Source organism: Hemitrygon akajei, chromosome 11, assembly GCF_048418815.1.
Source record: "Hemitrygon akajei chromosome 11, sHemAka1.3, whole genome shotgun sequence".
NCBI lineage: Eukaryota > Metazoa > Chordata > Chondrichthyes > Myliobatiformes > Dasyatidae > Hemitrygon > Hemitrygon akajei.
In genome coordinates, this window is record NC_133134.1 from 2,079,816 (window position 1) to 2,093,366 (window position 13,551).

Below are 13,551 nucleotides of genomic sequence, written 5' to 3' on the forward strand. Positions count from 1 at the left end.
TTTGGGAGGACTTGCACATTGAGCAGTAGGGCACTGAGGAGTGCAATAGGAAAGAGGGGTCCGTAATTCCTTGAAAATGGTGTCACGTGTAGATAGGGACATTAAGAAGCTTTTGGTGCATTGCTCCTAATCACTCCAAGTATTGAGTACAGGAGTTGGGACGTTATGTTGAAGATGTTAATGACATCTAATTTGGAGTATTGTTTGCAGTTCTAGTCACGTATCTACAGCAAGGATACCGATAAGATTGAAAGAACCCATTCGCCTGCCTTCTCCCCATAACCTTTGATGTCCTGATCAAGAACCTATGAACCTCTGCTTTAAATATACCCAATGACATGACCCCCACAGCCATCTGAGGCAATGAATTGACCACCTTCCAGCTAAAGTAATTCCTCCTCATCTCTGTTCTAAATGGACATCCTTGTACTCTGAAACTGTGTCCTCTGGTCCTAGACTCTCTCATTATAGGAAACAACCTCTCTGCATCCATTCTATCTAGGCCGTAGCAATAGGATTGAAAGAATGCAAAGAAAATTTACAAGGATGTTGCTGGGACTTGAGGACCTGAGTTAAAGGGAAAGGTTGAATAGGTTACAACTTCATTCCCTGGAACATAGGCAAATAACAGACAGGCATGCTTTATTGATCCCGAGGGAAATTGGGTTTCATTACAGTCGCACCAACCAAGAATAATGTAGAAATATAGCAATATAAAACCATAAATAATTAAATAATAATAGGTAAATTATGCCAAGTGGAAATAAGTCCAGGATAAATAAGGGGAGATTTAATAGAGGTATACAAAATCATGAGGGTTATATATAGAATAAATGCAAGCAGACTTGAGGTTGGGTGAGACTAGAACTAGAAGTCATAGGTTATGGGTGAAAGGTGAAATACTTGAGAACATGGGGGGAACAACTTCACTCAAGCTACTGAGAGTGAGGAATGAGCTGCCAGTGGAAGTGGAGGATGCAGCATCAGTTGCAACATTTAAGAATAGTTTGGATAGGTACATGGATAGGAGGGGTACGGAGGGCTGTGGTCCAGGTGCAGGTCAATGGGATGAGGCAGAATAATAGTTTGGCATGGACTAGATGGGCTGAATGGCCGGTTATATTGCTGCAGTACTCTGTGACTGATGATTGGAGAGAGTGATTCAGTTGCATTGCTGTCTCCTTTTAGGCTCTGATTATAGATGTCATGGCCCCGCATGCTGTGGAAGACTATGATGTTACGGTGGAGCGCATGAAGATAGAGGAATCACCAGCCATACAGCTGGACAAACCTCTGGTGTTAAAGGAGCTCTCCAAGGTAAGTGCATCACGTCGCATTCCTGATGCAAGGCAGCAGGAAGCCGCTGGCAGCCGTGCAGCAGCTGCATTGATCTGCTGGAGCTGCACTGCTCTATCGTGGACATTGTGACTGAAACTCAATGCATAGAAGCTGCAAATGGAAAATGTCAAAATCTTTGTTTACACAACGAGCCTCCAGGAGAATCTCAATCTCCTGACATGATACTTTATACCTTTACCCAAAGATAACAGTAAATGATTAACTACAGCTTTAATAGCTAAAATCACTTACTGATCTTTAACATTGAGTCATGGAGCACGACCACACAGCCCATTGAGTCCATGCCAACCTGATCCCATCATCCTACACCCGGACCCTCGACCCCCCTTACCCCTCGCATCTATGTACTTGTCCAAACTTCTCTTAAATGTTGAACTTGAACCTGCATCCACCATTTACACTGGCAGCTCATTCCATACTCTTGCTATCCTCTGAGTGAAGAAGTTTCCCATCAGGTTCCCCTTAAACGTTTCACCTTTTACCCTATTTTATTTCCTTCTGTAAGTTCTCTGAGCTTTCTGTAATTATCCTGGCTCCCATGTGTGTTAAAGATTAAAGATTGGCTTCATTTGTCACATGTACATCAAAACATACAGTGAAACTTGTCGTTTGTGTCAATCAAATCAGCGAAGATTATGCTGGGGGCAGCCTGCAAGTGTTGCCATGCTTCCAGTACCAGCATTGCCCACAGCTCATTAACCCTGATCATATGTTGTGGGATGTGGGAAGAACCACACGTGGCCACAGGGAGAATGTACAAACTCCTTACTCCAATTCCTGTCGCAGCAATCAAAGCCTGATCACTTTGTGCTAACCTCCATGCTACAGTGCCACCCATTTGACTCCCATCATCTGCTCTTCACTGTCTTTTTGCTCATCCAGGAACCTCCTTGCCTTTCCCAGAGGGGAGGGTGGTTTCTTGAGGGTTGACAATGGTGGGAAGGGACAGTGGTTCAGTTCAAGGGGAGCTACGTGGTACAGGGTTGGTCCTGAACACTGCTAATCTTTGCTGCGTGCTTCACAGGTCTACCCCGGGAAGGAGTCCACGATCGCTGTGAACAGGATTAGTTTGGCCGTGAGCAGGGGCGAGTGTTTTGGATTGCTGGGGTTAAATGGAGCTGGAAAAACAACCACCTTCAAAATTCTAACAGGTGACGTGAACATGAGTGGGGGAGACGCATTTATTGAAGGTCGGAGCATTCTGAATGGTAAAAAGGAGGTGAGTCCACAATGTACTCTTTGTCATATGTGTAGAGAATTTTATCAACATAGTTCTCCTTCCCACCCTTACTTTTAGTCTCATCTTCCATGTTCCCTGGATTACAACCTGCCTCCTGGAAGGAACAGAACAGAATCTAGAATAGTGTATTGAAAGGCTGGGATGGATTGAATGTGAAGATGTTTCCAGTGGTGGCTGAATCAAGAAGCAGAAGGCACAGCCTAAGAATAGAGGGACATCCATTTAGGAGGAATTTCTTTAGCCAGAGGGTGGTGATTGTGTGGAATTCTTTGGCACAGACGGCTGTGGAGGCCAAGTCATTGGGTATATTTAAAGTGGAGGTTGACAAGTTCTTGATTGGTCAGGAATCAATCAAAGGTTATAGGGAGAGGGCAGGAGAATGGGGTTGAGAGGGATAGTGAATCAGCCATGATCGAATGGTGGAGTAAACTCAATGGGTCGAGTATCCTAGCAGGAAGGTTTATTAATGCTACCCAGTGGGGTTTAAACTAGAGCTGCAGGGGGATGGGAACCAGAGTGCCAGAACAGTCAGTGGAGAGTTTGTGGAGGCAGATGTTGGTACGACCTCAAACAAAGTCATGAATCAAAAGGCTGAACATAGTGTGACTAGTGTCCTGAGCTGCCTATATTTCAATGCAAGACATATCGTAGGAAAGGGGGATGAGCCCAGGGCATGGATTATGACAGGGGTGGCCAAACTTACTTAATGTAAGAGCCACATACGATTAACTTCAGATGTTTGAGAGCTGCAAAACATGAACAAAATTAACACACATTTTTTTTATTGTTACATACACATTTTGTTACAAAAATGTTATATAAATGTTAAGAAATACATGTATGCAATAATATTCATTCATGCATGTAGTTTTTTAAACTGTTAATTTGTATTAGTTTCAGTAATCATAATGTACATATATACCAAATGTTTTCAAAATCTTGACCGATGATTGTTTTAACTGTATTGAGTGTATTAATACGGTACTGAACTACGGGAACATCTAAGAAAAGTATGCGAATTTGCATTTCAGTAACATAAGATTACCTTATGACTGCCAAAAATAAAAATAAAAGGGAAAAAACTGAGATATTTTTAATGATATTTATTTGTCTAAGTAAATATCTGGTCAAAACATGGAGGAAATATGTGAAAAAAAGCAAACCAATACAATTAGAGATTTTAATCAAATACCTCCTTACAAAATTAGTCTTATCATAATATTTTTATGACATAAACAGACAATGCTACAATCTTTTAATGCCACCAAGTCCAACATCTCTTCTTTCACAGTTACATCAGAGGAAACATAACGAATAAATACTGCCAGTTGTGGGTTGTCTTGTATGTCTGTAGATTCATCAAGAGCTAAGCTGAATGCAAGGGAATTCTTTACATCATTTTGCCTGCAACATCAGCACTGATCGAGGAGATAGGCCTCTCTGTAGTGTGGCGTGAAACTAGTGTTTGTACTATTAGTCACTGAAGTTTTGTGTTATTTGGATCTAACACTGCAACAACCTCAGCTATATTCTTCTTAACAAATTCACCATCAGAATATGGGCGTTTAGCACGAGCAATATTCCATGACATAACGAAACTAGCTTCAGTCGTTGTCTCAGCTTCCTTACTGAACATTGTCAACAGTGTCTGTTGGCTATTTAGAGATGATTTTAACGCAGTTAATTTGTTTTTCCGTAATTCAGATTTACATGGATAATCAGCCGAAAAGTTTTTGTGAGTTGTTTCATAGTGGCGTTTCAAATTACTGGCTTTGTAATGACTGAGTGACACAATGCAGATAAGACACAAAAGATTACTTCCTTTAATGGTGAATGCAAAATATTCCTCCCACTGTGGCTTAAAATGTCTGTTTTCATCTTCATACTTTCGTTTCTTACAATTTGATGACGCCATCTTCCTTCACAAAATTTTCACAGACACTTGTAAACAAAACTTGTATCCAACTAGGTCTGCACAATTCAGCGTCCTGTGTTACACTGCGTTAATGTACATGATGTGAATGCAGTCGGGCCTAGACTCACTAACACTTTGAGTGCCAAATGACGTAGATCTACGTCTGTGCTACTTCTGCCTTCAGCGCCCAACAATGTAGATCTACGTCATGTATTTTGAAACTCGCGCCTCTATCTTCGAGCTGCCTTCAGCACCATGTAGCGATTCTCACCAACTCTTGAGTGATGGAATTAAGTCTCAAGGGATTTCCCGCGGTTCTATTTATCGCCAAAATGCTTTGCCATTCACTTCTATGCAATGGCAGCACGTGGTAAAAAGGAGGTCAACCAACATATTTCCGTGAGCCGCACATTGAATGCCAAAGAGCGGCATGTGGCTCACGAGCCGCAGTTTGGCCACCCCTGCATTATGACATTGTAGATATTAGTGAGACTTTGTTACTAAAGGGCATTGCTGTCAGCTTGGTATTCCAGGGTTCCGTTCTTTTAGATGTGACAGAGTGGGAGAGATTAAAGGAGGAGGGATAGCATTACTAGTTGGGGAAATTGTCTTGGCATTGCTCAGTCAGGACAGACTGGAAAACTTGTCTAGTGAGGGATTATGGGTGGAACTGAGAAATAAGAAAGGTATGACCATGTTAATTGGCCTAAATTACAGACTAACTAACAGACCTAGGGATTTAGAGGAACAAATTTGTAAAGAGATCACAGACTGTTGTAAGAAACGTAAGGTTGTTATACTAGGTGTTTCTAACTTTTCACATATTGGCTGGGAATTTCATACTGTAAAAGAACTAGATGGGATAGAGTTTGTCAAATGTGTTTTGGAAAGTTTCCTTCATCAGTACATAGAAGTCCCAACGAGAGTGTGTGATACTGGATCGGCTAGTAGGGAATGAGACAGGGCAGGTGTCAGAAGTTTGTGCAGGGGAACACTTTGCATCCAGTGACCACAATGCCATTAGTTTCAAAGTAAATATGCAAAAAGACAGGTCTGGTCTGTGGGTTGAGTTTCTAAATTGAAGAAACGCAACTTTTGATGATATCAGAAATGAGCAAGGATGTAATACTGAGGCTTTATAAGGCACTGGCGAGGCAGTGAACAGTTTTGGGCCCCTCATCTTAGAAAAGATGTGCTGCCATTGGAGAGGGTCCAGAGGAGGCTCACAAGGATGCTTCCAGGAATGAAAGGGTTATCACACGAGGAATGTTTGATGGCTCTGGTCTGTACTCACTGGAACTCATTAGGATGAGGGGGATCTTGTTGAAACCTTTCAAATGTTGAAAGGCCTAGACAGAGTAGATGTGGAAAGGACGTTTCCCATGGTGGGAGAGTCTAGGACAAGAGGGCACAGCCTCAGGATAGAGGGGCGCCCTTTCAAAACAGAGATGCTGAGGAATTTCTTTAGCCAAAGGGTGGTGAATTTGTGGAATTTGTTGTCACGTGTAGTTGTAAAGGCCAGGTTGTTAGGCATATTTAAGGTAGAGATTGATAGGTTCTTGATTGGACATGGCATCAAAGGTTACAGGGAGAAGGCCAGGAACTGAGTTTTAGGAGGAGATAGAAAAAAAGGATCAGCCATGATTGAATGGCAGACTCAATGGGCCAGATGGCTTAATTCTGCTGCTATGTCTTATGGTCTAAGTGTGAATTGGGACAGGTTGTTTTCTGGCAAATGTGTACCTGGAAAGTGGGAGGCTTGCAAAAATGAAATTTTGAGAGGACTAAGCTTGTATGTGTCTTTCAGAATAAAAGGTAAAGATAACAAGTGTAGTGAACTTTGGTTTTCTAGAGATATTGATGTCCTGTGTACTTCCTAAAACATAGCAGATGTAGGCAGGTAGGAACAAATGAGGTGCTATAGAGTACAAGAAATACAAGAGAACACTTAAGAAACAAATCAGGAAGGCTAAAAGAAGGCATAAAGTTTCTCTAGCAAACAAAGTGAAGGAGAATCCTAAGGGATTCTACAAATATGTTGAGAGCAAAAGGATTGCAAGGGACAAAATTGGTCCTCTTGAAGACCAGAATGATAATCCATGTGTAGAGCCAAAACAGCTGGGGGAGATGGTAAATGAATTCTTTACATTTGTATTTATTCACGAGTCTATAGAAGTGAGGGAAAGTAGCATCAACTTCATGGATCCTGTACAGATTACAGAGAAGGAGGTGTTTGCTACCCTGAGGCAAATCAAGGTGGATAAATCCCCATGGCCTGACAAGGTGTTCCCTTGGACTCTACAGGAGGCAAGCACAGATGTTGCCAGGGCCTTAGCAGAGATATTTAAATCATCTTTAGTATTGGAGGATAGCCAGTGTTGTTCCACTATTTAAAAAAGGCTCTAACATAAACCAGGAAATTATAGGCCACAAAGTCCATAAGACCAGAACATATAGGAGCAGAATTAGGCCATTTGGCCCATCATGGTTGATCCAATTTTCCTCTCAGCCCCAATCTCCTGCCTTCTCCCCATATCCTTTCATGCCCTGACCAATCAAGAATCTATCAACCTCTGCCTTAAATATACATAAACATTTGGCCTCCACAGTTGCCTGTTGCAAAAAATTCCACAGTTTTACTACTCTCTGGCTAAAGAAATTCCTCCTCATCTCTGTTCTAAAAGGATGGCCCTCTATTTTGAGGCTGTGTCCTCTGGTCTTAGACTCTCCCACCATAGGAAACATCCTCTCCACATCTACTCTATCACGGCCTTTCACCATTTGATAGGTTTCAATGAGGTAAACTATCATTCTTCTGAATTCTAGTGAATACAGGTCCAGAGCCATCAAAAGCTCTTCATTTTTGTGAGCCTTCTTTCAACCTTCTCCAGTTTCAGCACATCATTTTCCAGATAAGAGGCCCAAAACTGCTCACAATACTCCATGAAGCCTCACCAGTGCCTCACCTCTACATCCTCGCTTTTATATTCTTGTCCTCTTGAAATGAACACTAACATTGCATTCACCTTACTCACCACAAACTCAACCTGCAAATCAACCTTTAGGGGATCCTGAACAAGGACTCCCAAGTCCCTTTGTAACCCTGTTTTTTGTATTTTCTCTCCATTTAGAAAATAGTCAACCCTTTCATTTCTTCTGATAAAGTGCATGACCATACACTTCCCAACACTGTATTCCATCTGCCATTTCTTTACCCGTTTTTCTAATGTCTCAGTCCTTCTGTAGCTTCTCTACTTCCTCAAAACTACCTGCCCCTCCACCTATATTCATATCATATGCAAACTTTGCAACAAAGCCATCAATTCCTCCAGCATCCAAATTGTTGACATATAATGTAAAAAGAATTGGTCCCAACACAGATTCCTGTGGAACACCACTAGCCACCAGCAGCCAGCCAGAAAAGGCTCCATTTACTCCCACTCTTTGCGTCCTTCCAATTAGCTACTGTTTTATCCATGCTGAATCTTTCCTGTAATTCCATAGGCTTGTAGTTTGTTAAGCAGCCTAATGTGTTTCAGCTTGTCAAAGGCTTTCTGAAAATCCAAGTACACAACATCAACCAGTTCTCCTTTGTCTATCCTTCTTGTTACTTAGACCATAGGACCATAAGATTTAGGAGCAGAAGCAGGCCATTCAGCCCATCGAGTCTGCTCTGCCATTCAATCATGAGTTGATCCACTTCATCCAGTCATCCCCACTCCCCTGCTTTCACCCCATACCCTTCAATGCCCTGGCTAATCAAAAACCTATCTATCTCTGCCTTAAATACACCCAATGGTTTGGCCTCCACAGCCGCTTGTGGCAACAAATTCCACAGATTTACCATCCTCTGACTAAAGTAATTTCTCTGCATCTCTGTTCTAAAAGGACGTCCTTCAATCCTGAAGTCATGCCCTCTTGTCCTAGAATCCCCTACCATGGGAAATAACTTTGCCATATCTAATCTGTTCAGGCCTTTTAAAATTTGGAATATTTCTATGAGATCCCCCCCTTATTCTCCTGAACTCCAGGGAATACAGCCCAAGAGCTGCCAGACGTTCCTCATACAGTAACCCTTTCATTCCTGGAATAATTCTCGTGAATCTTCTCTGAACTCTCTCCAATGTCAGTATATCCTTTCTAAAATAAGGAGCCCAAAACTGCACACAGTACTCCAAGTGTGGTCTCACGAGTGCCTTATAGAGCCTCAACATCACTTCCCAGCTTTTATATTCTATACCTCTAGAAATGAATGCCAACATTGCATTCACCTTCTTCACAGCTGACTCAACCTGCAGGTTAACCTTTAGGGTATCTTGCATAAGGACTCCCAAGTCTCCTTGCATCTCTGCATTTTGAATTCTCTCCACATCTAAATAATAGTCTGCCCATTTATTTCTTCCACTAAAGTACATGACCATACACTTTCCAACATTGTATTTCATTTCCCACTTCTTTGCCCATTTCCCTAAACTATCTAAGTCTCTCTGCAGGCTCTCTGTTTCCTCAACACTACCCACTCCTCCACCTATCTTTGTATCATCGGCAAATTTAGCCACAGATCCCTTAATACTGTAGTCCAAATCATTGACATACATCGTAAAAAGTAACAGTCCCAACACTGATCCCTGTGGAACACCACTGGTAACCAGCAGCCAGCCAGAATAAGATCCCTTTATTCCCACTCTGTTTTCTGCTGATCAGCCAATGCTCCACGCATGCAAATACTTCTCTGTAATTCATGGGCTCTTATCTTGCTAAGCAGCCTCATGTGCGGCACCTTGTCAAAGGCCTTCTGAAAATTCAAGTACACCATGTCTACTGCATCTCCGTTGTCTACCCTGCTTGTAGCTTCTTCAAAGAGTTGCAGTAGGTTTGTCAGGCAGGATCTTCCTTTTCAGGAAATCATGCTGGCTTTGGCCTATCTTGTCATGTGCCTTCAAGTATGCCGTAATCTCATCCCTAATAATCGATTCCAACAACTACCCAACCACTGATGTCAGGTTAACAGGTCTATAGTTTCCTTTAGTTACTTCTTCAAAGAATTCTAACAGATTTGTCAGGCAAGATTTCCCCTTGAGGAAACCATGCTGACTACAGCCTATTTTATCATGTGCCTCCAAGTACCCCGAGACCTTATCCTTAATAATCAACCAATGACTTCCCAACCACTGAGGTCAGACTAACTGGTCTATAGTTTCACTTCTTTTGTCTCTCTCCCTTCTTGAAGAGTGGAGTGACATTTGCAATTGTTTTACGGAACCATTTCAGAATCTAGTGATTCTTGGAAAGATCATTACTAATGTCAACATGATCTCTGCAGAGTCTGACATCAGTTGTGGGAAAGTTTTTGGAAGGTATTCTCAGGGACTGTATGTATAAATATTTGGATAGACATGAGCTGATTAAGGATAATCAGCCTGTCTCTGTGTGTGGTAGGTCGTATCTAACCAATCTTAGAGTTTTTCAAGGAAGTTACCAGGAAAGTGGATGAAGGCAAGGCAGCGGATGTTGTTAACATGGACTTTAGCAAGACATTTGACACAGTCCCGCATGGGAGGTTGGTCAAGAAGGTTCATTCACTCGGCATTCAGGAAGAGGTAGTAAATTAGATTAGACATTCGCCTTGTGGGAGAAGCCAGAGAGTGGTAGCAAATGATTGACTCTCTGACTGGAGGCCTGTGACTAGTGGTATGCTTCAGGGATTGGTGTGGGTCCATTGTTGTTTGTCATCCATATTGACAATTGGGATGATAATGTGGTTAACTGGACGTGCAGATTTGCAGATGACACCAAGATTGTGGGTGCAGTGGACAGCAAGGAAGGCTATCATGGATTGCAGAGGGGTCTGGATCAGCTGGAAAAATGGTCTGAAAAATGGCAGATGGAATTTAACGCAGACAAGTGCAAGGTTTTGCACTGGTAGAACCAACCAGGGTAGGTCTTACACAGTGAATGGTAGGGTTCTGAGGAGTGTAGTAGAACAAAGGGTTCTGGGAATACAGATCCATAATTCATTCAGGTAGATAGGGTCATAAAGAAAGCTTTTGGCACACATTGAGTACAGGAGATGGGATGTTATGCTGAAGTTGTATAAGACGTTGGTGAGGCCTAATTTGGAGTATTGTGTGCTGTTTTGGTCATCTACCTAAGGTTGAAAGAACAGAGAAAATTTACAAGGATGTTGCTGGCTCTGGTGGACCTGAGTTATAAGGAAACATTGAATAGGTTAGGACTGTACAGGCAGTCCCCGGGTTACGTACGAGTTCCGTTTCTGAGTCCGTCTTTAAGTTGGATTTGTACGTAAATCGGAACAAGTACATCCGGTATTATTTAGCGTCAGTTAGTCAAACGTTTGTCTTAGTATGTATTTTACCTTTCTATGCATATAAAACACTTAAGAAATGTATTTATTCCAATAATTAAACCACTGCGTTGCTTAGTAATAATTGTAGCTTTCATCAGGACAGGGCCTTTCACATGCTCCATTATTCTCACTTTATCCTTTAAAATTGTTCCGATCATTGACCGACTGTAGCCTAACGCTTTTCCAATGACCGATGGCGTTTCACCTCTTTCCAAACACTTTATTATTTCCACTTTATTTTCAATCGCGATTGCTTCCCGTCAATGGAACAGAAACACTGTGGGCAGTGGGCTGCGCCGGCTCCCAAGGTCTGCCGGGTCCTAAGGACCACCTCACTGAGCGAGGCTAAATGGGACAAGTGGGGGCTGTGCTGGGTTTGGGCATTTGATCCTCCACAATATTCTGCGTGGGAATTTAAACTGGAGGTGGCAGTGTTTTTTCACGAGGTCGAGTTGCGAGCTCGACGTCGACCCAGCACGGATGGTACGGAAGTCACTGGATCGACATCAACCTGGCACAGGAGCAGTCTGTCACTGGATCGAACTTGAGCCCGGCGCTGATCTCATTGCGCCACCAGCCAACCGGAACCGGGAGGGGGGCAGGGTCAGGGTGAATCTTACTAAAAAAAATTTAAGCCAAATACATTGTTAAACACTCAACACAGTGTCAATGGCAATGACTTAAAATGGAGGACGGCGTCGCGATCCGACTTAAAATGGTGGACAGCATTCTCCTTCCTTGGTTCGTAAGTACAAGTTGTCCGTAAGTCGGACGTTCGTAACTCAGGGACTGCCTGTATTCTTTAGAACGTAGAAGATTGAGAGGAGATTTGATAGAGGTATACAAAATCATAAGGGTTATGGATAGGGTAAATGCAAGCAGGCTTTTTCCACTGAAACTGGATCAGACTACAACTAAAGATCATGGCTTAAGGGTGAAAGGTGAAAAGTTTAAGGGGAATGTGAGAGGAAGCTTCTTCTCTCAGAAGGTTGTGAGAATGTGGAATGAGCTGCCAGCAAAAGTGCTCCATGTGAGCTCGATTTCACTGTTGAAGAGAAGTTTGGATAAGTACATGGATAGTAGAGGTATGGAGGGCTGTTGACCTGGTGCAGGTCATTGGGAGTAGGCAGATTTCGAGATGGACTAGTTGGGCCAAAGGGCCTGTTTCTGTGCTGCTCTTCTCTTAAGACAATGAATGACATAATTCTGCTGCTACATCTTGTGCTGTAATACAACACAGCCCCGGTCCTTCAGCCTACGATTTTGTGCCAACCTTTTAACCTACTCTTCAATCAATCTAACAATTCTCTCCCACGTGGCTCTCCATTTTTATATCATCCATGTGCTTATGTAAGAGTTTCTTAAATGTCCCAAATGTATCTGCCTCTCTCTCCAGCCCTGGCAGGGAGTTTCAGACACCCACCACTCTCTGTTTAGAAAACCTACCTCTGACATTACCCCCCTACCACCAACATACTTTCCTTCAATCACCTTGGTCTGTGTTGACTGCTTACGCAAAGTGATGTATTTCACTGTGTTTCAATGTACATGTGACAAATAAAGCTAATCTTTAAATAATCTTACATGTCTATACTATGTTTCCTTGTGATCCTGACAGGTGTGGCAGAAAATTGGATATTGTCCGCAGTTCGATGGCCTCCTGGAGCACATGACGGGAAGAGAGACATTGTGCCTCTACGCTCGTCTCCGCGGCATTCCTGAGCTGCTCCTCAAGCAGTGCGTGGACGATGTACTCCGGAGCCTCCTACTCGAACCCTACGCGCGGAGGCAGGTTCGGACGTACAGGTGGGGAACAATCTCAGCCCCTCTCCATCCCCTCACTGCTGGGAGTGTTCAAATCAGAACTCGACCGATAACGCATGTCCTGCCAATGACCCCCTTACTGATCTCCCTCCCTCCCTTGCCTCACCTCTCTCCCCGCCTTTCTCCCTCGCTTCCCTCCCCTCACCTCCCTCTCTCGGGCCTCTCCCTCTCTTTCTCCCCTCTCCCTCTCTTTCTCCCCTCTCTCCACACTCACTCTGATATCACTCTCATCTCCAGCGGTGGGAACAAGCGGAAGTTGAGCGCTGGAGTGGCAATGATTGGGAATCCAAACATTATTTTCATGGACGAGCCATCTACTGGCATGGACCCCATCTCCCGGAGGCTGTTGTGGGATGTGGTGAAGCAGCATCTCGAGATGGGCAAGTCTGTAGTGATCACTTCCCACAGGTATGGCTCCTGCTTTCCCCATCATGCCCCACCACCTCTTCCAGTCTGGGCCTGCACATCTCCGGGTGGAAACAGCCTGAGCTCTGAAAACCGGGCCCTGCCTTTGGTGAGGGAGTGTGGATGAGGGAGGGAGAGAATAGACAATAGACAGTAGGTGCAGGAGTAGGCCACTCGGCCCTTCTAGCCAGCACCACCATTCACTGTGATCATGGCTGATCATACACAATCAGTACCCATTCCTGCCCTCTCCCCATATCCCTTGACCCCATTATCTATAAGAGCTCTATCTAACTCTCTTTTGAAAGCATCCAGAGACTTGGCCTCCACTGCCTTCTGGGGCAGAGCATTCCACATATCCACCACTCTCTGGGTGAAAAAGTTTTTCCGCATCTCTGTTCTAAATGGCCTACCCCTTATTCTTAAACTGTGGCCTCTAGT

The 13,551-nt window shown here is 43.4% G+C and overlaps 1 protein-coding gene across 1 annotated transcript in view; it reads left to right on the forward strand.

Moving 5' to 3' along the window:
• Positions 1-13,551, forward strand: part of abca3b (ATP-binding cassette, sub-family A (ABC1), member 3b) — a 207,142-nt gene that overhangs the window by 181,091 nt on the left and 12,500 nt on the right. The window contains exons 26-29 of the mRNA XM_073060010.1: positions 1,189-1,317; positions 2,384-2,578; positions 12,500-12,687; positions 12,943-13,113. Coding sequence (XP_072916111.1) covers positions 1,189-1,317; positions 2,384-2,578; positions 12,500-12,687; positions 12,943-13,113 — 683 coding nt within the window. The remainder of the gene's footprint in view (positions 1-1,188; positions 1,318-2,383; positions 2,579-12,499; positions 12,688-12,942; positions 13,114-13,551) is intronic.